The following is a 22,047-nucleotide window of genomic DNA, read 5'->3' on the forward strand; positions in this document are numbered from 1 at the left end:
GTTGGACGGGCAAGGAGGCATGGCTGAGTCAAATAGGAATCCTGACTTACTGAAGTGGTGATTTAAAGAGCTCAGCCATGTGCTTCTTGTCAGTAACAACCACATCATCAACATTAAGGGACATGGGCAGCTGTGAGGAGAAGGTTTTATTCTCCAGGTCTAACTGTTTTCCAGAACTTCTTGGGGTTAGACCCACAGAGAGAGAACTGCTCCTTAAAGTAACTAACTTTGGCCTTCCGAATAGCCTGAGTGCACTTATTTCTAATTTGCCTGAGCGATAGCCGGCCAGCCTGAGTATGCGTGTGACAAGCCTTTCACCAAATACAATTCTTGAGGTGGAGTAACTCTGCAAGATCACAGTCGAACCATGGGCTGAACCTGTTTTTAATTCTAATTTTCTTTATGGGGGCGTGTTTGTTAACAATACCACTGAAAATATCAAAAAAGAAGGTCCAAGCATCTTTGACAGAGGGGATCAAGCTGATTCTATACCGTTTTACAGAGGCCAGTTCATGAAGGAAGGCTTGCTCATTAAAGTGTTTTAGCAACGTCTATGACAAATCAGGACAGGTAATTTCACTGAGCAGCTGTACAACAGTGATCACTAAGGAAAATACCAGACTGATGCCTATCAGGATTATTTGTGAGGATAATATGAAGGAGAGTAGCCTTTTCTGGGTGTCTGGAGTCATACCTTGTGGGATTGGTAATAATCTGAGAAAGATTTAGGGAGTCACATTGCGTTTGGACTTGGTCAAGTGGTTTAAGCATGCCCCAGTTTAGGTCACCTATTAGAACAAATTCAGACTTAGTATAAGGGGCCAGGAGAGAGCTTAGGGCAGGTAGGTTACAGGCCGGTGCCGATGGAGGACGATAGCACCCAGCAACAGTCAACAAAGAGCTATTTGAAAGATTAAGGCTTAAAACAAGCAAATCAAATTGTTTGGGGACAGACTTGGTGCAGACAAACGAGCACTGAAGGTGATCCTTGGTAAAGATTGCCACTCCCCCACCTTTGGAAGATCTGTCTTGCCCGAAAAAGGTTATAACCAGAAAGGGTAACATCAGTATTCAAAACACTCTTCCTTAACCACGTCTCAGTAATGACCAACATATCTGGATTGGAGCTGTGAACCCACACTTACAATTGATCCATTTTAGGTAATACGCTTCTAATCTTAACGTGCAGAAAAGCCAGGATTTTACGAGAGCAGAAATCAGTGAAGCAGATATCAGAGCACAAGTCAGAATTGGGGCTAGCAACAGTAGATGGGCCAGGGTGAGCAGGCACATTTTCAGATATCATCAAGAGTAATACAGTCAAGGCTCAGCATAGGACAGGGAGAGCTCTGCAGTGCTGATTTATGTAATCTGAATGTGCATCAGATGGCAACAAGATCATATTGTACAGCAATTTCATCAGGTAACATGAAAATAAAGTCGGCGAGAGGTGGTTAGAATAGGATGGGAGGCCAAAAGTCTGTAACCAATAGAGAGTCAGAGTCCTGAGTGTAGGAACAAACAGTCTGTCCACTGCTTGGGTAAAGAATGTTTGTAGTCAACAAAGTATGCAGGAGTCATGAGGCAAATAGCAAAAAGCACAAGAAAAAAATGTAATATATAACGACTTGGAGATAGTCATTGTAAGTTCAGAGTCACTCGCCCCAACAGTGCATGTGTGCTGGAGGAGAGAGAGAGCTCGGGAGAGAGGGGGGAGTGTGGTAGGGGTACCTGTGCCAGACATGGGGAGACAGGCCAGGGCAGATGGTGAACAGATCACCAGGTGGAATCCAAGCAGCAGTGCAGCAGGCAACGGGAGTAGGTGTCACACGCTTTTGTTTATTTCTGGAGGCAGATTTCTTGTAGAAAATGCCAGTGAATGGCCTTTGAACAGCAGGAGGGGGCTTCAGAGGACGCTTCAAAGACTCCTGCCACTTGTTGGGCCCAAAGGCCTCGACACCTTTTACTTCACACCGTAGTGCTAATTGAATTTGTATCTGGTCTGTCCTTGCAAACTTGGGAGCCTCAGCATTCAGTCCCCATGAAGTAAAATATATCCTTGTAATGTGCTTTATTTTGAATGATTTCTTCTACTTGGCTTTCAAAATAGCATCATACCAAACACGACTCACTCAGTTCCAGGTTGGAATGGTGTCCTCTGGTCTCTGCTGTTTGTTTGCTAGCAGTAATCTCTCCGGTTAATTTGTCAAAATTAGGTTGTAGGTTGGACGTTTTGATCTGGAGCAAAGGCCATGCGGTGGAGGGTAGCATCCTGCATATTTATCTGCCGAAAAATCCACATTTATCCATCCTTTTGTAAAAAACATGTTGAAAAATGTGAGCGCTCACATGTGTGAATTACTTTTGAACTTGATCTTGATCTTTGAACTTCCATATTGATATTGATTTGACTTTGAGCTAGTCGACCACTAAATAGCGTTACAGATTTCAGGCCCCTTCACTCACCTCTCCCTCTCCTCTCCCTGTTGCCTCTCGTTGTAGATCCGTTGGCTCTTGGAGGACGAGATTGTGTCAGCGCTGCGTCTCTCCCGGGTTATCCGCTCGTCCACGCTACAGAAGGTGGCGGATCACGTGTTTCGCTCAGGCGGGCGACCACGGTGCCACTGTGAGGTCGTTCCTCTGCAGTTTGTCTTCGGCCCTGAGCAGTCCCTGGAGAAGTTCAAAGAGGTATGGTGGGAGGGTGACTAGAAGCGATGACAGGGAGAACTGTTTTTCTTTCATAGCAAAGATGAGTTTTGGCCCTTTTTTCTAGTGGGGTCAATTCGTTTTTCACATTGTCAGGAACCTTACATGTTGCATACCCAAGTGCTACTCTGACGATTTGTTTTTCAATTAGGAAAATTGGTACTGACCCTCACCCTTGAATCTTCCCATCCACAGGAGTTCCGTAGGATGTCATTCTCAGGTTATCTTCTGAATGGAGAGCAAGACAACTTCTACTACATGTCTCTGAGTAGACTCCACCCCCAGAGGATCCAGGCTGCTAAGAGGCTGTCTGAGAGCACTGTCAACCCTGGGGAGGTGGGATGGAACTCTATGATTGGACGGAACTCACAGCCAACCAATCGCTGTCCTGATGTGGACGACAGCGCCAGGGCTCCGTCCAATCATGGCACACCAGGGAGAAGACCTGACCAGGAAGCAGAGGTGGCGAGGGTGGAGCCAGACAGTGAGGTTTGTCAAACCTTTGGGGGGAAGGGGAGTTTCAACCTGACCAACTAGTTTATTTCCAAGCATCCTCTTTCATGGTTATTCCAGCCGGATTAAGGTCTCTTATATTTAAATTTATTTTTATGAATAAATGAAATTTTTATGAATGTATGAATAAATGAATGGATTAATAAATGGAGGAATGTGTATGAATTTAAACTGAATTAATTATTTCATGTACCTTAAGGTTCAGGGAGAAGAGAAGAAGTCTACTGTCGGGGCTGTTTGTGAATCTGCGAGTTACCCAGCCCAGGAGCCCAGCTACACCCCAATCAAACCATCCCGAGTTGACTCAGAGGAGGGCCCTAGACCCCGCTTGAGTTCAGTTGGTGCTACCGCCACTGCTGCGGGTGACAGCCCCCGGTTGAGTTTTGTTGGTGCCTCTACCAGTCGACCCCGACTGAGCTCTGTGGGCAGAGGAGGAGAGGAGATAAGACCTCGGCTGAGCTCCGTGGGCTCCGCCTCCACCTCTACCTCTACTGCTACAGGGGACAGCGGCCAGGTCAGCACCCATCAGCTCCAGCCCAGCACTAGCACCGACCGTTCCTCAGAATACACCTCGCCCCCCAAGACCCCCTCCACAGTCAGCCTGGCCGAGTCGGTGCAGTCCACCACCCACAGTGAGTGTCCCTTTCTCTAGACCCAGACTATATCAAGTACCTTTAGTTACAGCTGCATTGTTGGGTGGTGTTAAGTAGGGATACAGTTTTTTTTTTTACAAAGTGCAACAGCGGGGGTGTTCATAGACAAAACAAAGGCCTTAAAATGTCCAAAGTCTTCTCTGCCACATGTCAATAGTACCAGCCCACATCAATACAGTTCAAATGGCAATACACAATAAACTTGCAGGCAACCTCCCTTTATCTAAAATGTCAACCCAAATACGTCTAGCAGGGCAATAGTAGTCCAGCGACACTGAACATCAAAGGGAGGCGCATTGAGAAAAAAAAAATCTGCTGCACTGAAAAGCACTGGAGCGATAGCGGGAAGAAAGAGAGAGGGTCTTAGTGCAACTGCAAGCCTGAAGTCAACCGCTGTCTGTCCGTCTGGTGGTTTGTTTGTTTGTATGTCAAAGCTTGCTACTAATCAATGCGATCAATAACTGGTGCGTTCCCAAAAGATAACCACGTTCTAGAGTGGTAACAGCGACGATCGAGTTAAACACTTTACAAACTAAGCACGCTGAAAATAAACAAGACTTCTGCAGCATTGCACACCCCAATCAAACTGTCGCGCCAACCAAGAGCTCCCTCCCAGAGATTCGGAAGAGCTATCTTTATTTCTTCCTTTCTGACTGCTGATGTGCTCTTAAAGTGGCAGCGCATGGTGAAGGCTCCATGCAGGATTTTGCCCCACTCCTCCTGCCATGAATTAATAACAAAGCCTGTAGAAACAGAGAGGATGCAGGCTTTGGCAGGTTCATGTTCCTGCTACACAAAACCAGGGAAGTCCTCATCATCAGTCCTCCAAGAAGAGGTCCTGCAGGTGTTGCTTTTGCCTGCGATCCAGCTCTTCTGCCGTAGGGTAGCAGGCTTTAGGTCAACAACCTGCACCGTCCTGACATCTTCCCCAGTGTCTTCCAAACAGACCAAGTAGTTCACCGGCCCCAGCTGCTGCACTACACGGTATGGACCTTTCCATCTCGAAGCTAGCTTGGCAGTGAACTTCTTAGATGCCTTTGACAGATGATGTGAATGTATGTACTCAGACTTGGGTGGGAAACACGTCTCGTCTATGTCATAGTTGCTGAGCTGTCGTTGGCTTTGTTTCTGCTGGGCCCAACCACTCTGGCTAGTAAGGTGTGGTGGTGTTGGACTGCATCAAACACTGGGCAGTCAAGTGAAACATTGGAACTTTGTCCATCTGACCTTTTAGTGGTCTTCCCAGGTGGAGTTCGTTAGGAGTGACACCAGAAGTCTCCTGGACTGCACAATTCAGTGCAAAGCTAAACTTAGGAAGATGCTGATCCCACATTGTTTGCTGATCCCCCCACAAATGAAGAAATCATCCCCTTCAGGGTTTGGTTTACCCTCTCGGTGAGATTGGTCTGAGGATGGTAGGCCGTGGTCAGCTTGGCAACTACACCCCAGTAGGTACAGAGCTCTTTGTAGATTCCTGATATGAACTGCAGACCTCGGTCAGAGAGAATTTGGTCTGGAATCCCGTATCTGGTAAAGACCTCCCTTTGCAGAATTAGAGCAATGGCTGATGCAGTGGCTTTGCGAAGTGGAAAAGACCACCCAGTGTGTGTAGTTGTCCACTACCACCAGTAAAAATTCATTCCGGGTTCCCCGGCTGGGAGGAAAATGTTCATTGAGGTCAATTCCCAGCATTTCATTGGCATGGTTCACCACGGTCTGCTGCAGTTTCTCAGCAGGTCTGCCAATGTCTGGTTTGTGTTTCTGTCAGACTTCACGCAGTTGTACAAACTTCTTATGCCATTCTCTCTGGCACCAAAAGTTTAAAAAGTGTTGATAGGGGACAGAATGCGGTCGGATCATCACATATTTGGCGTATATATTACTCTTACAGTATTTCCACGTGGGCGAGGACATTGGAAATTTATTCAAAGCCTACTAGATGATACATTGTTTAGATCTAGGACAGAATAATTTATAACTGACTTTTTCAGACATAACATAGGCACAGCAGATCTCCTTATTGTATGGGACACTTAAGTGTGCCTTTAGAGGCCATGCAATTCAGTACTCATCAATAAAACAAAAGCAATTTAGATCAAGAGTCCATATTAACAAAGGAAATTGAAGGACTAACAATACAGTTAGATAGCAATTAAAACTGTACCATAGAGGAAAAACAAAAAGAAATGGAGGAACTTATTCAAGAAATATCCAGTGTAATAGATTATACAAATAAAGGGAACTGGATGGAATATGGGGAAAAATGCACAAATTCCTTTTCAATCTTCAATATAGAAATGCTACCAAAAAACATGTATTAAAACTTGTTACAAATGATGGAGTCACGCATGATTCACCAAATTATATTTTGAGAAAGGAAGTAAAGTACCTTAAGAATATGTTTTCGTTTCAGACGCCTCCATCTCCACTAACTGAAACTAATTGTATGGATTTTTTTCCTAATAATATAATAAAATGAACGTCTGTACAGAAAGACTCATGTGAAGGCCAAATTACAGAGGAGGAACTGCTTGAGGCAATTGGGGGCTTTAAAGATGGGAAAACTCCAGTGGAAGTATACAAAACCTTTTGTTGATATACTCAAAGGACCATTATTAGCATGTTTTAACCACTCCTATATAAATGGTAGATTATCAGACACGCAACAAGAAGATCTGATATCATTATTACTGAAACAGGACACAAGTGGTATATATAAAGATCTAGTCCATTAAAAAAATTGGAGACCTCTTACACTTCAGTGTTGTGATGCAAAATGCTTGGCACATAGAATTAAAAAAGTATTGCCAGATATTATTCATCCTAATCAGACAGGTTTTTTACATCAAATCAAATCAAATTTTATTTGTCACATACACATGGTTAGCAGATGTTAATGCGAGTGTAGCGAAATGCTTGTGCTTCTAGTTCCGACAATGCAGTAATAACCAACAAGTAATCTAGCTAACAATTCCAAAACTACTGCCTTATACACACAAGAGTAGGGGGATAAAGAATATGTACATAAAGATATATGAATGAGTGATGGTACAGAGCGGCATAGGCAAGATACAGTAGATGGTATCGAGTACAGTATATACATATGAGATGAGTATGTAAACAAAGTGGCATAGTTAAAGTGGCTAGTGATACATGTATTACATAAAGATGCAGTAGATGATATAGAGTACAGTATATACGTATACATAGATGAATAATGTAGGGTATGTAAACATTATATTAGGTAGCAATGTTTAAAGTGGCTAGTGATATATTTGACATCATTTCCCATCAATTCCCATTATTAAAGTGAATGGAGTTGAGTCAGTGTGTTGGCAGCAGCCACTCAATGTTAATGGTGGCTGTTTAACAGTCTGATGGCCTTGAGATAGAAGCTGTTTTTCAGTCTCTCGGTCCCAGCTTTGATGCACCTGTACTGACCTCGCCTTCTGGATGATAGCGGGGTGAACAGGCAGTGGCTCGGGTGGTTGTTGTCCTTGATGATCTTTATGGCCTTCCTGTAACATCGGGTGGTGTAGGTGTCCTGGAGGGCAGGTAGTTTGCCCCCGGTGATGCTTTGTGCAGACCTCACTACCCTCTGGAGAGCCTTACGGTTGTGGGCGGAGCAGTTGCCGTACCAGTCGGTGATACAGCCCGACAGGATGCTCTCGATTGTGCATCTGTCGAAGTTTGTGAGTGCTTTTGGTGGCAAGCCGAATTTCTTCAGCCTCCTGAGGTTGAAGAGGCGCTGCTGCGCCTTCTTCACGATGCTGTCTGTGTGGGTGGACCAATTCAGTTTGTCTGTGATGTGTATGCCGAGGAACTTAACTTGCTACCCTCTCCACTACTGTTCCATCGATGTGGATAGGGGGGTGTTCCCTCTGCTGTTTCCTGAAGTCCACAATCATCTCCTTAGTTTTGTTGACGTTGAGTGTGAGGTTATTTTCTTGACACCACACTCCGAGGGCCCTCACCTCCTCCCTGTAGGCCGTCTCGTCGTTGTTGGTAATCACTGTTGTGTCGTCCGCAAACTTGATGATTGAGTTGGAGGCGTGCGTGGCCACGCAGTCGTGGGTGAACAGGGAGTACAGGAGAGGGCTCAGAACGCACCCTTGTGGGGCCCCAGTGTTGAGGATCAGCGGGGTGGAGATGTTGTTGCCTACCCTCACCACCTGGGGCGGCCCGTCAGGAAGTCCATGGACGATACATTGGAGATAATATAAGACAAGTACTGGAAACAATAGAATACTATGAAATATTGTGGACACCCCGGCCTGGTTTTCATAGGTGATTTTGAAAAGGCTTTTGATAAAGTACGACTGGAGTTTGTATATACAGTGCCTTGCGAAAGTATTCGGCCCCCTTGAACTTTGCGACCTTTTGCCACATTTCAGGCTTCAAACATAAAGATATAAAACTGTATTTTTTTGTGAAGAATCAACAACAAGTGGGACACAATCATGAAGTGGAACGACATTTATTGGATATTTCAAACTTTTTTAACAAATCAAAAACTGAAAAATTGGGCGTGCAAAATTTTTCAGCCCCTTTACTTTCAGTGCAGCAAACTCTCTCCAGAAGTTCAGTGAGGATCTCTGAATGATCCAATGTTGACCTAAATGACTAATGATGATAAATACAATCCACCTGTGTGTAATCAAGTCTCCGTATAAATGCACCTGCACTGTGATAGTCTCAGAGTTCCGTTAAAAGCGCAGAGAGCATCATGAAGAACAAGGAACACACCAGGCAGGTCCGAGATACTGAAGAAGTTTAAAGCCGGATTTGGATACAAAAAGATTTCCCAAGCTTTAAACATCCCAAGGAGCACTGTGCAAGCGATAATATTGAAATGGAAGGAGTATCAGACCACTCTAAACTTGACAGTACATGGCCCCGTCCATCTAAAGTTTAGAGTGGTACAATCTTCCCAGCTCTGCAGATTCTGCTCTGAGGAGGCAGAGTCATTAGATCATTTATTTTGATATTGTCCATATGTAGCTTGTTTTTGGTCACAGGTCCAGGAATGGCTGAAGAATTGCAACATTTGCCTAGAACTAACGCTGCAGATAGCACTACTGTTTGATTTGAAAAGCCATAGTCAATCAATCAATAATATAATTATTATTTTTAGCAAAAATGTTTATTTTTAATTTACAATCTGTAGAACCTATGAGAATAGAAAGGTTCAATTCGTTTGTGAAGCATCACAGCACAGTTGAAAAATATATGGCAAATAGAAATCCAAAATGGATGATGTTGAGAGATAGATGGGAAGGGTTGAATGGAGCTGAAGGGTGGGACTAATGGCAAGATAAAACATGTAAAACATATGGGATCTGTAAAATGTATATAGGTTCAGAACTTCTGTGAAATAGCACAGTTACAAATAGAAATCAAACTGGATGGACATCAGAAATAGAGGAAGGACTAAAAACAAACAAATAACTATTGTAAAATAGACTGTAGAATGTGTATAAGATGTATAAATTGAAGGGAAAAGTGCTTAGGGTCCTTGTCCTGTTGGAAGGTGAACCTTCACCCCAGTCTGAGGTCCTGAGTGCTCTGGAACAGGTTTTCATCAAGGATCTCTCTGTACTTTGCTCCGTTCATCTTTCCTTCGATCCTGACTCGTCTCCCAGTCCCTGAAAAACATCCCCACAGCATGACGCTGTCACCACCATGCTTCACTGTGGGGATGGTGCCAGGTTTCCTCCAGACGTGACGCTTGGCATTAAGGCCAAAGAGTTCGGTCTTCGTTTCATTAGACCAAAGAATCTTGTTTCTCATGGTCTGAGAGTCCTTTAGGTGCCTTTTGGCAAACTCCAAGCGGGCTTTCATGTGCTTTTTACTGATTATTGGTTTTCCTTCTGGAAAGTTTTCCCATCTCCACATAGCAACTCTAGAGCTCTGTCAAGAGTGACCATCGAGTTCTTGCTAACCTCCCTGACCAAGGCCCTTCTCCCCCAATTGCTTAGTTTGGCCGGGCGGACAGCTCTAGGAAGTGAATGGGGTTTCCTGTAGTCCACGATCAGCTCCTTTGTCTTGCTGACGTTGAGGAGAGCTTGTTGTCCTCACACCACACTACCAGGTCTCTGATCTCCTACCTATAGGCTGTCTCATCGTCGCCGGTGATCAGGCCTACCACCGTTGTGTCGCCTGCAAAATGAATGATGGTGTTAGACGTGCGTGGCCACAGAGTTGTGGGTGAACTGGAAGTACAGGAGGGGACTTAGGTGCCAGTGTGGCGGATGTGTCGTCGTCTACCATCTGTGTGGAGTTTCTCTTGCAAGGCTAGCTGTGTGTAGCAGATACTGACAAACCGATGATAAACCATTGAGAAGTGAGCGAGTGTTATGTGAGTGAGTGAATCATCTTCAGCACTAACAGCACAAGTCTCTTGGCTTAGCTTGCAGCTTTACGGAGTGTCTACCTCCAGGCTGTTTTCTCCTTCTCCTCACCAAATCAACAGGGAGCAGCACACAGCTCAGATCAGAGCTGACAGACAGACAGAATAATACATGTGATGACCCCCCCCCTCCCCGTACTCTCTTCTCTGGGTTACTTGTTCCAACACTGATTTGGGGAGACTCATAGGCTCTGCCAGGATAAGGGAGGAGGAAAAAGCCCTGAGGGTCTCAGTGATGCCTCGGAGAGTCTAGGATAGTAGAGCTCTTGAGATTGGTCAGTGCTAGGGAGGGTTGTTTAGATTGGGCCTGGGTTGTGTTCAGTAGGCACGAACCTGAAGAATGCTCCGTGAAACAGCTGGGTACTGTCTGTACATTCAAAAATACATTTTTTTGTTTTCATTTTACATGTGCCCTAGCGAACATGCCCTTGGGCTGTGCTGACTCCGGTGAATGTGTTGTGGCGTGAGACTATAGAACCCATCTCCTTCTTTCCTCAGGCAGCGGGAAGCTGAGGCCCAGTCGAGTCCAGAGTGTGGTCTCCAGTCAAGGCAGCCTGGACTCTGACATGCTGGGTAAGAGATGGACATTATAGTGATGATGACAAAGATGATGATTAAAGTGTTGATTATCACAATGACAATGATAATGATGATGATAAGGATTATGATCTTCATCACAATGATGATAATGATGATGATAATGCTGCTGGTAATGCCCATGATGATGATAATAATGATTATGATACCAATTCTAATGATAACTGATCTCTGGGACATAAAAAAAACATATCTACCTGTATATTTTCAGGTTATGACGGTGGCAGCAGTGATTCTGAGTGTGAGAGCCCCACTGTGGATGAGCAGGAGTCCCAGGCCCCTCTGATGCCTGACTTCTGGCTCATCGTTAAGATTCACCAGGACAGAGTGGAGGTGTACTCTCAGTCTAGGTGAGGGAGTGGCTTAGGCAGGACACTTATCCAGCTCATAACTGGTTCTCATCTTCATCTATTTGAACTTTTCAGAATGCCATCTGACATGACATAATTGTTCCATAATGTTTCCATTATTTAGCTCCTGAGAACGCTTTTGGAAATACATTTCATAAATACAATATTATTCTTACTAACCACGTTTCCGTCCACAGTTTTTGTGAGTAAAGTCATACGGTATATTAAAAAAAAATCACAACAGCTCTGACTGAAACAGGAAGTGTCGTTTAAATTTCAGAAATGTCAACAGATAATGTGTTCGTTGGACATGGCGGGATCTTTTTATGTCGGTTTAATGAATTATGCGACAAATTGCGGCTCCAACGATTTCTTGCGCAATTGTTGACAGAATAACCATGTCTGTCAAAGTCGATTTGCAGTCACCCTCTGCTGCTATGTTGTGTGGTCCTCCTACTATGACTTGAAAATGCTGCCAATTAACAAATAAGAATGATCTTGCTCTTATCCATCATCATATAACCTAACCTGTCCACTTTATGAGCAAACTGTTGTCTAGAGAACATGCGCGAAAACTAGATTGGGCAAGTTTGCCATTTATCGCAACCGTTTATGTGACAAAATCATCGAGAGAGTGGAAAATGCCACGGAGAAACAGTGAACTTATTTATTTATTTTTCTGGTACATTAAGAACTTTAGCGCAATTTATTTGTATTTTTATGTGCGCTACCTCTTCATGCATCTTGTACATTTTTATTTATGCGGATAATATTCGCATGGAAATCTGTCGCAAATTGGATGGAAAACTCGCTACGGAGATAAAATCTATTTAGCAAGACAGACCTGTAAGATACAAATCCATCATGGCATATTGTGTACAGGAGCTTCAATGAAGCTAAGGAGGGCAGAGTAGAGGAGAAGGAGGAGGAGGAAGAAGAAGAGGAGGTTCCAGAGTACTTACGGCTGCATCAGATGGTGGTGAGGAAGATTGGGGAGATCTGTCGTATAGTCAATCAGGTAGGTTACACTCCTTTATGTGACTGTGATCCTCTGACCTTAATAAAAAATGTTTCCATGAAGAAATTGTTTGTAAAAGGTAGGTTACGCTCTCGCTCTTCAAGACACATCTGCCACTTTATTGCTTGAATAGCAAGTAGCAACATTAAAGTGCAGTCCTAGCCTTTAACCTTCCCTCCCTCTGTCGGTCTGGTTGGTGCTGTTCAACCTCTTAAGGCTACATTCAAATGTCCACAGTAGCATACCTCTTATAACTAAGCAGCGTATTATGCTTGCATTCTAAGTAGTGTGGATATTGGAACAGGCACTAACTCTCCTCTCCTCTCTTGTCACTCTCCTCTCTTCTGTCTCGCTCCTCTCTTCGGTCATTCTCCTCTTCTGTCAATCTCCTCTGTCTCGCTCCTCTCTTCGGTCATTCTCCTCTTCTGTCACTCTCCTCTGTCTCGCTCCTCTCTTCGGTCATTCTCCTCTTCTGTCACTCTCTTCTGTCACGCTCCTCTCTTCTGTCACGCTCCTCTCTTCTGTCACGCTCCTCTCTTCTGTCACGCTCCTCTCTTCTGTCACGCTCCTCTCTTCTGTCACGCTCCTCTCTTCTGTCTCGCTCCTCTCTTCTGTCTCGCTCCTCTCTTCGGTCATTCTCCTCTTCTGTCACTCTCTTCTGTCACGCTCCTCTCTTCTGTCACGCTCCTCTCTTCTGTCACGCTCCTCTCTTCTGTCACGCTCCTCTCTTCTGTCACGCTCCTCTCTTCTGTCTCGCTCCTCTCTTCTGTCTCGCTCCTCTCTTCTGTCACGCTCCTCTCTTCTGTCTCGCTCCTCTCTTCTGTCTCGCTCCTCTCTTCTGTCTCGCTCCTCTCTTCGGTCATTCTCCTCTTCTGTCACACTCCTCTGTCTCGCTCCTCTCTTCTGTCTCGCTCCTCTACTGTCTCGCTCCTCTCTTCTGTCTCGCTCCTCTCTTCTGTCTCGCTCCTCTCTTCTGTCTCGCTCCTCTCTTCTGTCTCGCTTCTGTCTCTCTTCTGTCTCGCTTCTGTCTCTCTTCTGTCTCGCTCCTCTCTTCTGTCTCGCTCCTCTCTTCGGTCATTCTCCTCTTCTGTCACTCTCCTCTGTCTCGCTCCTCTCTTCTGTCACGCTCCTCTCTTCTGTCACGCTCCTCTCTACTGTCATGCTCCTTTCTTCCGTCACTCTCCTCTGTCTCGCTCCTCTCTTCTGTCACGCTCCTCTCTACTGTCATGCTCCTTTCTTCCGTCACTCTCCTCTGTCTCGCTCCTCTCTTCTGTCACGCTCCTCTCTTCTGTCACGCTCCTCTCTTCTGTCACGCTCCTCTCTTCTGTCACGCTCCTCTCTTCTGTCACGCTCCTCTCTTCTGTCACGCTCCTCTCTTCTGTCACGCTCCTCTCTTCTGTCACGCTCCTCTCTTCTGTCACGCTCCTCTCTTCTGTCACGCTCCTCTCTTCTGTCACGCTCCTCTCTTCTGTCTCGCTCCTCTCTTCGGTCATTCTCCTCTTCTGTCACTCTCTTCTGTCTCGCTCGTCTCTACTGTCTCGCTCCTCTCTTGTGTCTCGCTTCTGTCTCTCTTCTGTCTCGCTCCTCTCCTCTGTCTCGCTCCTCTCTTCTGTCACGCTCCTCTCTTCTGTCTCGCTCCTCTCTACTGTCTCGCTCCTCTCTTCTGTCTCGCTTCTGTCTCGCTTCTGTCTCTCTTCTGTCTCGCTCCTCTCTTCTGTCACGCTCCTCTCTACTGTCATGCTCCTTTCTTCCGTCACTCTCCTCTGTCTCGCTCCTCTCTTCTGTCACGCTCCTCTCTACTGTCATGCTCCTTTCTTCCGTCACTCTCCTCTGTCTCGCTCCTCTCTTCTGTCACGCTCCTCTCTTCTGTCACGCTCCTCTCTTCTGTCACGCTCCTCTCTTCTGTCACGCTCCTCTCTTCTGTCACGCTCCTCTCTTCTGTCACGCTCCTCTCTTCTGTCACGCTCCTCTCTTCTGTCACGCTCCTCTTCTGTCTCGCTCCTCTCTTCGGTCATTCTCCTCTTCTGTCACTCTTCTGTCTCGCTCCTCTCTTGTGTCTCGCTCCTCTCTTCTGTCTCGCTCCTCTCTTCTGTCTTGCTCCTCTCTTCTGTCTCTCCACAGCGTCTGCTACTCCAGGACCTCCACGACAGCCATGTGTGTAACTCGCTCCTGGTGGCAGAGAGCGAAGAGGACATCTGGAAGAATGAGTCCCTGTACAGACAGAGACTGGCCAACTCCGATGGTCAGTCAGTCAGCGACGCTCACAACCACACACTAATACAAACAGACATGATGCATGCTTTTATGTAGACTCAACGACTTTCTTAACCTGCTTACATAAATCTCCAACAAAGGTTTTGGGGTATCGACTACAGTCGTAGTTTGTGTGGAACATCCCTATTCTAGTACCTACGGCTATTTTAAGAAATTTTTGCAAGTATCATAAACTTCATGTGCATCATATGCACGCCTTTGGTGGCACCAGGTTTGTTGTTGTACAGTCCACAAGGTAGTAATGCATTGCGCTTTCTTGGCCCCACAAGCTCCCAACTGTCATAGTGATCGTAGAGCTCAATCCAATACAGGTCCATGGAGAAGGAAAGGCACACAAACACACCCACTCTCTCTAATGTATTCAAGGTTACAGGTAGGAGCATTAGTGACAGGCCAGTGAAGTATGCTCGGAGACGGAACCAGTGTGAAATGCTCATTAGATTCATTTTCTATTTTATGGCAGCCGTTAAGCCAGAATTACCAACTGTTATTTTCTAATATCGCAGATTTTTTTCCCGTTCCGGTGTGTGTAAATGAATTGGATCCTGTAGAGGGGATAGGCATCAGAGAGAAGGCTTGTTGTTTGCGACTGCAGTGCAGTAACATAATGTTAGTGTGGAAGGGAAGGGGCTCCCAGAGCAAATTGTGTGTCTTTTCTCTGCTGGCGTCATGCTGAAATGCCCCCAACCCCCCCCCCCCCCCCCCCCCCCCCCCCCTTTCCTCTCAGCAACTGTTGGTAAATGTATTCGTAAATTTTCTTTTTTTAATATTCTCATGTCTCTTTCTTTCTTGTCTCGCTCACTCACCTCACTCACTCACACACACACACACACGTACACACGTACACACAACAGATTACAATGCAGAGGAGAGCTACCAGCCACGGGACTACCTAGCGGCCACAATGCAGTTCATCCCGGGTCACTTTGCCTGTGAGGTGGTGTGGAGCACCGTCATCCACATCCACCCTCGCCTCAAGATGGGGCCTAACATGGGGGTGTCCAGGGGTGAGTCCGGTGACGCTCTTAAAATACAGAACAACAATGTGTTTGGGCATGCAGGAAAATAAAGACCACCCACAGAGCAGGACTTCATATCTTCATTAACAATAACCCCTTGATCCTGAAATGTACATTTGAATATGCCAGTATTAATATACATATGAAAATGATCATGAATAGGTATTCCTTTACTTAAAATACATTTTAATATGATTGATTCAGTACAATCAATGTCGGTATAATTGAGAGAATTTTCTCAGTATCTTTATTTGTGTTGATAGACTCTCTTCTCCATATCCCAGCTATCCAGGCTCTGCGGTCAGTGCTCAACGCCATGTGTGTGGTCAACAGGAAGAGCATGTTTGTCTATCAGGAGCGCTCCACTAAATCAGTCTTCTACCTCAGGTTAGCCCTGGTGCCCCCCTCGTTCTAACTCCGCTGCCTGCCCTCTCTTTGTAGAACAGTCCCACCTCTTCATAGGCTCTCCTCTCCTCCTGCATCCAACCCTGCACCCAAATACTTTTATTGAAGGAATGGAGCAGGCCAATTCTTGCTTATGAATATTCCCATGATCTGTGTTCTTCCCAGACTTTCTGAGACGTCCCAAACAGGGAAATACTCTGACCTGGATGGCAACCTGCACCCCATGTCTCGCTGCGTCGGCCTCGCCCGGAGCCAGGAGCCGCTCTACTCTGAGGACCTCACGGTACATTAGCACACTTTCTCATATGAACAGCAAGCAACTTTGGTCCTGAAGAACCATTAGGGCTCTACTCTTGTCGTCTCATAGTAAACCCATACCACACTCATAGTGGATTTCTCTATGAAGAGCAGGCAGCTTTGGCCCTGAGAAACCATTAGGACTCTGAGATGGTGTCACCGCTAGATGATTGATCTGCTGTTCCCAGAACTGTGGTATCCTGCTCTTGGGTTAGAGAGGATTGTGCGATGTCACATATCTACAGTGGTCTGATGTGGGTTTGTGTGTCTGCATGTTGTTCTTGTGTCTGTGTGTTACTCCTATCCCCAGGGCTCCCGGTCATCTCAGGAAGGTGCTCGGCCAGTGGGACAGGTGGACAAACACATCCTGTTGCTGGTGCATGGAGTGGGAAGTGCTGGTAAGACAGGGGTTTGAAGAGCAAGGGGAAGAAAGGGGCTCACGTGGCTAGGGGACGATTCTAGCAAAGACTGTAATTGACAGTGATTATGACGGCATACTTTTGGTACTGATAGCAGAGAATCCTACGTTGTATGGGTTGTGAGAAGAGTTCTCCTAATGAGGGATTAACTGCATATGTAAAGGGCTGATGCAGGAGTTAGGAATAAAACACGACCGGTTTGTCTCCTCTCGGTGCATTTCCTCTCTGAGTTAAATGTGTCCCTGTATACTGTCCTCCTGGCAAACAGATAAAACATGAAACTGCTGATTCATTCTGTAGTCTGTGCTGCAGTACCTTCTAATGGCCTGCTAGATGGCACTGTTGCTCTGGCTCCATCTAGCTCTTTCCAGGCTTCATCCATGACGTCAGCTCTTTCCTCTCAAAGTTTTTCTGAGCTTTAACAAGAGGGACATATTAAATTCGTACATGTTTTTTTTTCTCTCCCCCACAACTGTTCAACTTCTTTGTTGATGAATTCCTTTGTTTACAGAGAGGTGAAATTTTCTTGAAGTGTGTGCATTTGTTTCAATGCAGCGTTTGTTTCTAAGGCTCCAGACCAGGGGCCTCATTATAAACCTTGTGTCTGCACAAAATATGTATGCTCCAGTTTTCACGCAAAGCTTGGCATTCATAAAAACTGCCCCTTGACCTGTGAATGTGCTTATCCTCCTGCAAACTTTAGACCATGCGTACGCATAGTTTCCAGTGGTTGAAGTATTGTATTGCCACAAGGCAAAAGTAGCCTTGTAACCTTGTGCAAATAGGGAATGTAAGGGTGGGTGGTAGGCCTCTTACTTGCCCTGGTTGGTTGGCGCTATCTGGCTGGTGTTGGTGAGCAAGGAAAGGGAGGATGCAGAAGATCTAGTGTGTGGTTCTTATTTTAAGGCTCTTGGAGCAGGTATTTCTAAAATATACAAATCATCCAACAAGATGCTGGACCAGGCTGAGTGTATAATAAACTGATTTCTTTTAAAAACTAGTCAAATGAATAGAAAAACTGAAGAGCAGTCTGACTAGCCCCTAGGGCTCAGAACAGATGGCCCTGCCAAGCCAGGCGGCCATCTTCAACTACCATAAAGCTCTACACCTGAGCATATATACCCTGGCAGAGACCAGGTAGCAGGAAGCACTTCTATTTGAATACATTTTGTCAAACTAAGCCTATAAACACTTAGCAAAATAAACAACTCTACAATAACAGTTTAGATACTGTAACCTGTACGATACAGAAAGATACAGAATACTTTTAAAGAGCTGGACTAGAGCAGGAACTCTTTCCCCCCAATTAGTAACATAGAGTCCCTTAATTAATTGTCGCCTGCATGCATGGTCGCAATGCCCCTCCACATGCCACAAGACCAATCTCACACAAACATTTAGTTAGTACTGCTTTAGACTGGCAAATAGTACAGATTTAGACTAGCAACACAACTAACAAACTTTCTGATTTACTTCTCATGTCTTCTGTAATTTATATTTAATGTTTAGAAATGATTTTAGAATAGATCAAACACAGGTAACGTGACCTAGCAGTTCTATCTCTATGTATACTGTGAAATGGGTCTAGTGAGGAGGCACAGAGTTAGCTTTCTCACAGGGAATGTATGATGATTTATTCATGCAATCATTGGCTGTTAGTGAGAAGAAAATCTATTAATTTGATAGTTACATTGTAAAATAATTAGATTAGAATTAAATCTGATTTATTTATTTCATTTCCATGATAATTGCTAAATAAATTCCTGACTGATGGTTTCATTCTTGCAAATTAGCCTACAACAAGGTAGGATACAGTGGGTTGCGAAAGTATTCACCCCCTTGGCATTTTTCCTATTTTGTTGCCTTACAACCTGGAATAAAAATGTATCTTGGGGGGATTGGTATCATTTGATTTACACAACATGCCTACCAATAAAAAATTTAAAAAAGAAATAAGACACAAAAAAACTGAACTTGAGCGTGTATAACTATTCACCCCCCAAAGTCAATACTTTGTAGAGCCCCTTTTGCAGCAATTACAGCTGCAAGTCTCTTGGGGTATGTCTCTATAAACTTGGCAAATCTAGCCACTGGGATTTGACTAAAAACTGCTCCAGCTCCTTCAAGTTGGATGGGTTCTGCTGGTATACAGCAATCTTGAAATCATACCACAGATTCTCAATTGGATTGAGGTCTGGGCTTTGACTAGGCCAAGACATTTAAATGTTTCCTCTTAAACCACTCGAGTGTTGCTTTAGTAGTATGCTTAGGGTCATTGTTCTGCTGGAAGGGGAACCTCCGTTGCAGTCTCAAATCTCTGGAAGACTGAAACGGGTTTCTCTCAAGAATTTCCCTGTATTTAGCACCATCCATTTTTCTTTCAATTTACGCCAGACATAGCGTTTTCCTTGATGGGCAAAAAGATCCATTTTAGTCTCATCTGACCAGAGTTCCATATATTTGGGGAGTCTCCCACATGCCTTTTGGCGAACACCAAACGTGTTTACTTATTTTTTTCTTAAAGCAATTACTTTTTTCTGACCACTCTTCCATAAAGCCCAGCTCTGTGGAGTGTAAGGCTTAAAGTATTCTTATGGACAGATACTCCAATCTCCGCTGTGGAGCTTTGCAGCTCCCTCGGGATTATCTTTGGTCTCTTTGTTGCCTCTCTGATTATGGTCCATGAGTTTTGGTGGGTGGCCCCTCTCTTGGCAGGTTTGTTGTGGTGCCATATTCTTTCAATTTTTTAATAATGTATTTAATGGTGCTGCGTGGGATGTTCAAAGTTTCAGATATTTTTTATACCACAACCCTGATCTGTACTTCTACACAACTTTGTCCCTGACCTGTTTGGGGAGCTCCCTTGCTTGGTGGTGTTGCAGACTCTGGGGCCTTTCAGAACAGGGCTGTATATATACTGACATCATGTGACAGATCATGTGACACTTAGATTGCACACCGGTGACTAATTATGTGACTGAAGGTAATTGGTTGCACCAGATCTTATTTAGGAGCTTCATAGCAAAGGTGGTGAAAACATATGCACGCACCTCTTTGCCGTTTGGACTATTTTGTGTATGTCCATTGCATGAAATCCAAATACAATCTGCAATTTAAATTGATTTTAAGGCAACAAAACAGGAAAAACGCCAAGGGGAATGAATACTTTTGCAAGGCACTGTAGGCTACCATTTGTCCCATCTCTCATTTAATTGGACCCACTTCACAGTAGTAAATACGGTTGATAAGCAGCGGTATTTTGCTCTACGCGATCTGATCCGAAGCACAGTTTAACGGTAGAACAGACAGTTCACCTTTTCCGTTGACGTTTGTAGGCTACGTCTGAATACTGTAATGTCAAATTTCTTGAGTAGCCTAGACAATATTTCATTTATAAACATAATATATGCACTATATATCAGTGACTTTCAACGTGGCACTGTCATAGGGTGCCACCTTTCCAACAAGTCAGTTCGTCAAATGTCTGCCCTGCTAGAACTCCCCCGGTCAACTGCAAGTGTTCTTATTGTGAAGTGGAAACATATAGGAGCAACAAAGGGGAAGGGGGACACCTAGTCAGTTGTACAACTGAATGCATTTAACTGAAATGTGTCTTCCGCATTTAACCCAACACCTCTGAATCAGAGCGGTGCGGGAGGCTGCCATAAACGACATCCATGTCATTAGCGCCCGGGGAACAGTGGGTTAACTGCCTTGCACATGGGCAGATATTTTACCTCGTCAGCTCAGGGATTCGATCACTCACAAAATGGTAGGCCACACAAGCTCACAGAACGGGACTGCCAAGTGCTGAAGAGCGTATCGCATAAAAATTGTTCTGTCCACGGTTGCAACACGACGACGAGCACCACCAAAAAATCCCGGGGAGAACCTTGGAAGTTATAAAGATAATTAAGTTGCTAATGGCAGCCTGCAGTACCCTGGTCGGCCTTCAACTTGAGTTGAGGCAGCATGAGCTAGCCTAAAAACGTCATTTCCTGGAGTAGCTCAAACTGTGCATGTTATGTCATGCCATCTTAACCGACTTCATTTGGCTTCAATGCGCTGTTCAGTCTTCACATAGGAATGAATGGTGTCACGTGATTGATGGCTTTGTCCATTCATAAATACAGTCATTGCTCCAGAATCCTTACTGAGCATTGATTTGCATAAATATGTCAGAGAGAAACACCTCTAAGGTATCCTCTCAACAGTAAAGGAAGTCAGCAATACACCTTCTGAAGTAGAGAAGCAGCCGTTATACACGGAACAAAAATATAAATGCATAATTTAAAGTGTTGGTCCCATGTTTCACGAGCTGAAATGAAAGATCCCAGAAATGTTCCATACGCACAAAAATGTATCTTAAATGTCGTACACACCTTTTTTTTTGTACATCCCTGTTAGTGAGCCTTTCTCTTTTCCCAAAAATAATCCATCTACCTGACAGGTGGGGCATATGAAGAAGCTGACATTACTCAGCTGCACCTTGTGCTGGGGACAATAAAAGGCTACTCTAAAATGTGCAATTTTATCACACAACACAATGCCACATATGTGAAGTTTTGAGGGTGCGTGCAATTGGCATGCAAACTCCAGGAATGTCCACCAGAGCTGTTGGCAGAGAATGTAATGTCAATTTATTTTTACCATAGGTCGCCTCCAATGTCGTTTTAGAGATGTTGGCAGTACGTCCAACTGGCCTCACATCCACAGACCACGTGTAACCACGCCAGTCACCCGGACAGTTTACACAACTGAAGTATTTCTGCACAAACTCTCAAACAGTCTCAGCTCATCTGTGTGCTCGTTGTCCTCATCAGGGTCTTGACCTGACTGCAGTTTGCCGTCGTAACTGACTTGAGTTGGCAAATGCTCACCTTTGATGCCCACTGACATGCTGGAGAAGTGTGCTTTTCACTTATGAATCCCAGTTTCAGCTTTACCAAGGCAGATGGCAGACAGCGTGTAAGGTGTTCAGTGGGCGAGCGGTTTGCTGATGTCAACGTTGTGAACAGAGTGCCCGACGGTGACTGTGGGGTTATGGAATGGGCAGGCATAAGCTACGGACAACGAACAGAATTGTATTTTATCAATGACAATTTGAATGCACAGGGATACCGTGACGAGATCCTGAGGCCCATTGTCATGCCATTCATCTGCCGCCATCACCTCATGTTTCAGCATGATAATGCCCATGTCGCAAGGATCTGTACACAATTCCTGGATGCTGAAAATGTCCCAGTTCTTTCATGGCCTGCGTACTCACCAGACATGTCACCCATTGAGCATGTTTGGGATGCTCTGGATTAGGGCTGACCCCAATTATTCGACTGGCCGATTCTTTAGTCGATAGGATGTTGGTCGACCAAGATTTTTTTTTAGTT

The 22,047-nt window shown here is 44.9% G+C and overlaps 1 protein-coding gene across 6 annotated transcripts in view; it reads left to right on the forward strand.

Moving 5' to 3' along the window:
• Positions 1–22,047, forward strand: part of LOC109898077 (KICSTOR complex protein SZT2) — a 107,008-nt gene that overhangs the window by 40,617 nt on the left and 44,344 nt on the right. For all 6 annotated transcript variants that reach the window (XM_031833571.1, XM_031833575.1, XM_031833572.1 and 3 more), the window contains 11 exons: positions 2,503–2,688; positions 2,902–3,195; positions 3,419–3,851; positions 10,780–10,854; positions 11,090–11,228; positions 12,111–12,246; positions 14,368–14,488; positions 15,375–15,527; positions 15,824–15,926; positions 16,110–16,227; positions 16,552–16,639. In XM_031833571.1, coding sequence (XP_031689431.1) covers positions 2,503–2,688; positions 2,902–3,195; positions 3,419–3,851; positions 10,780–10,854; positions 11,090–11,228; positions 12,111–12,246; positions 14,368–14,488; positions 15,375–15,527; positions 15,824–15,926; positions 16,110–16,227; positions 16,552–16,639 — 1,846 coding nt within the window. The remainder of the gene's footprint in view (positions 1–2,502; positions 2,689–2,901; positions 3,196–3,418; positions 3,852–10,779; positions 10,855–11,089; positions 11,229–12,110; positions 12,247–14,367; positions 14,489–15,374; positions 15,528–15,823; positions 15,927–16,109; positions 16,228–16,551; positions 16,640–22,047) is intronic.

This window comes from Oncorhynchus kisutch, linkage group LG10, assembly GCF_002021735.2.
Source record: "Oncorhynchus kisutch isolate 150728-3 linkage group LG10, Okis_V2, whole genome shotgun sequence".
Classification (NCBI taxonomy): domain Eukaryota; kingdom Metazoa; phylum Chordata; class Actinopteri; order Salmoniformes; family Salmonidae; genus Oncorhynchus; species Oncorhynchus kisutch.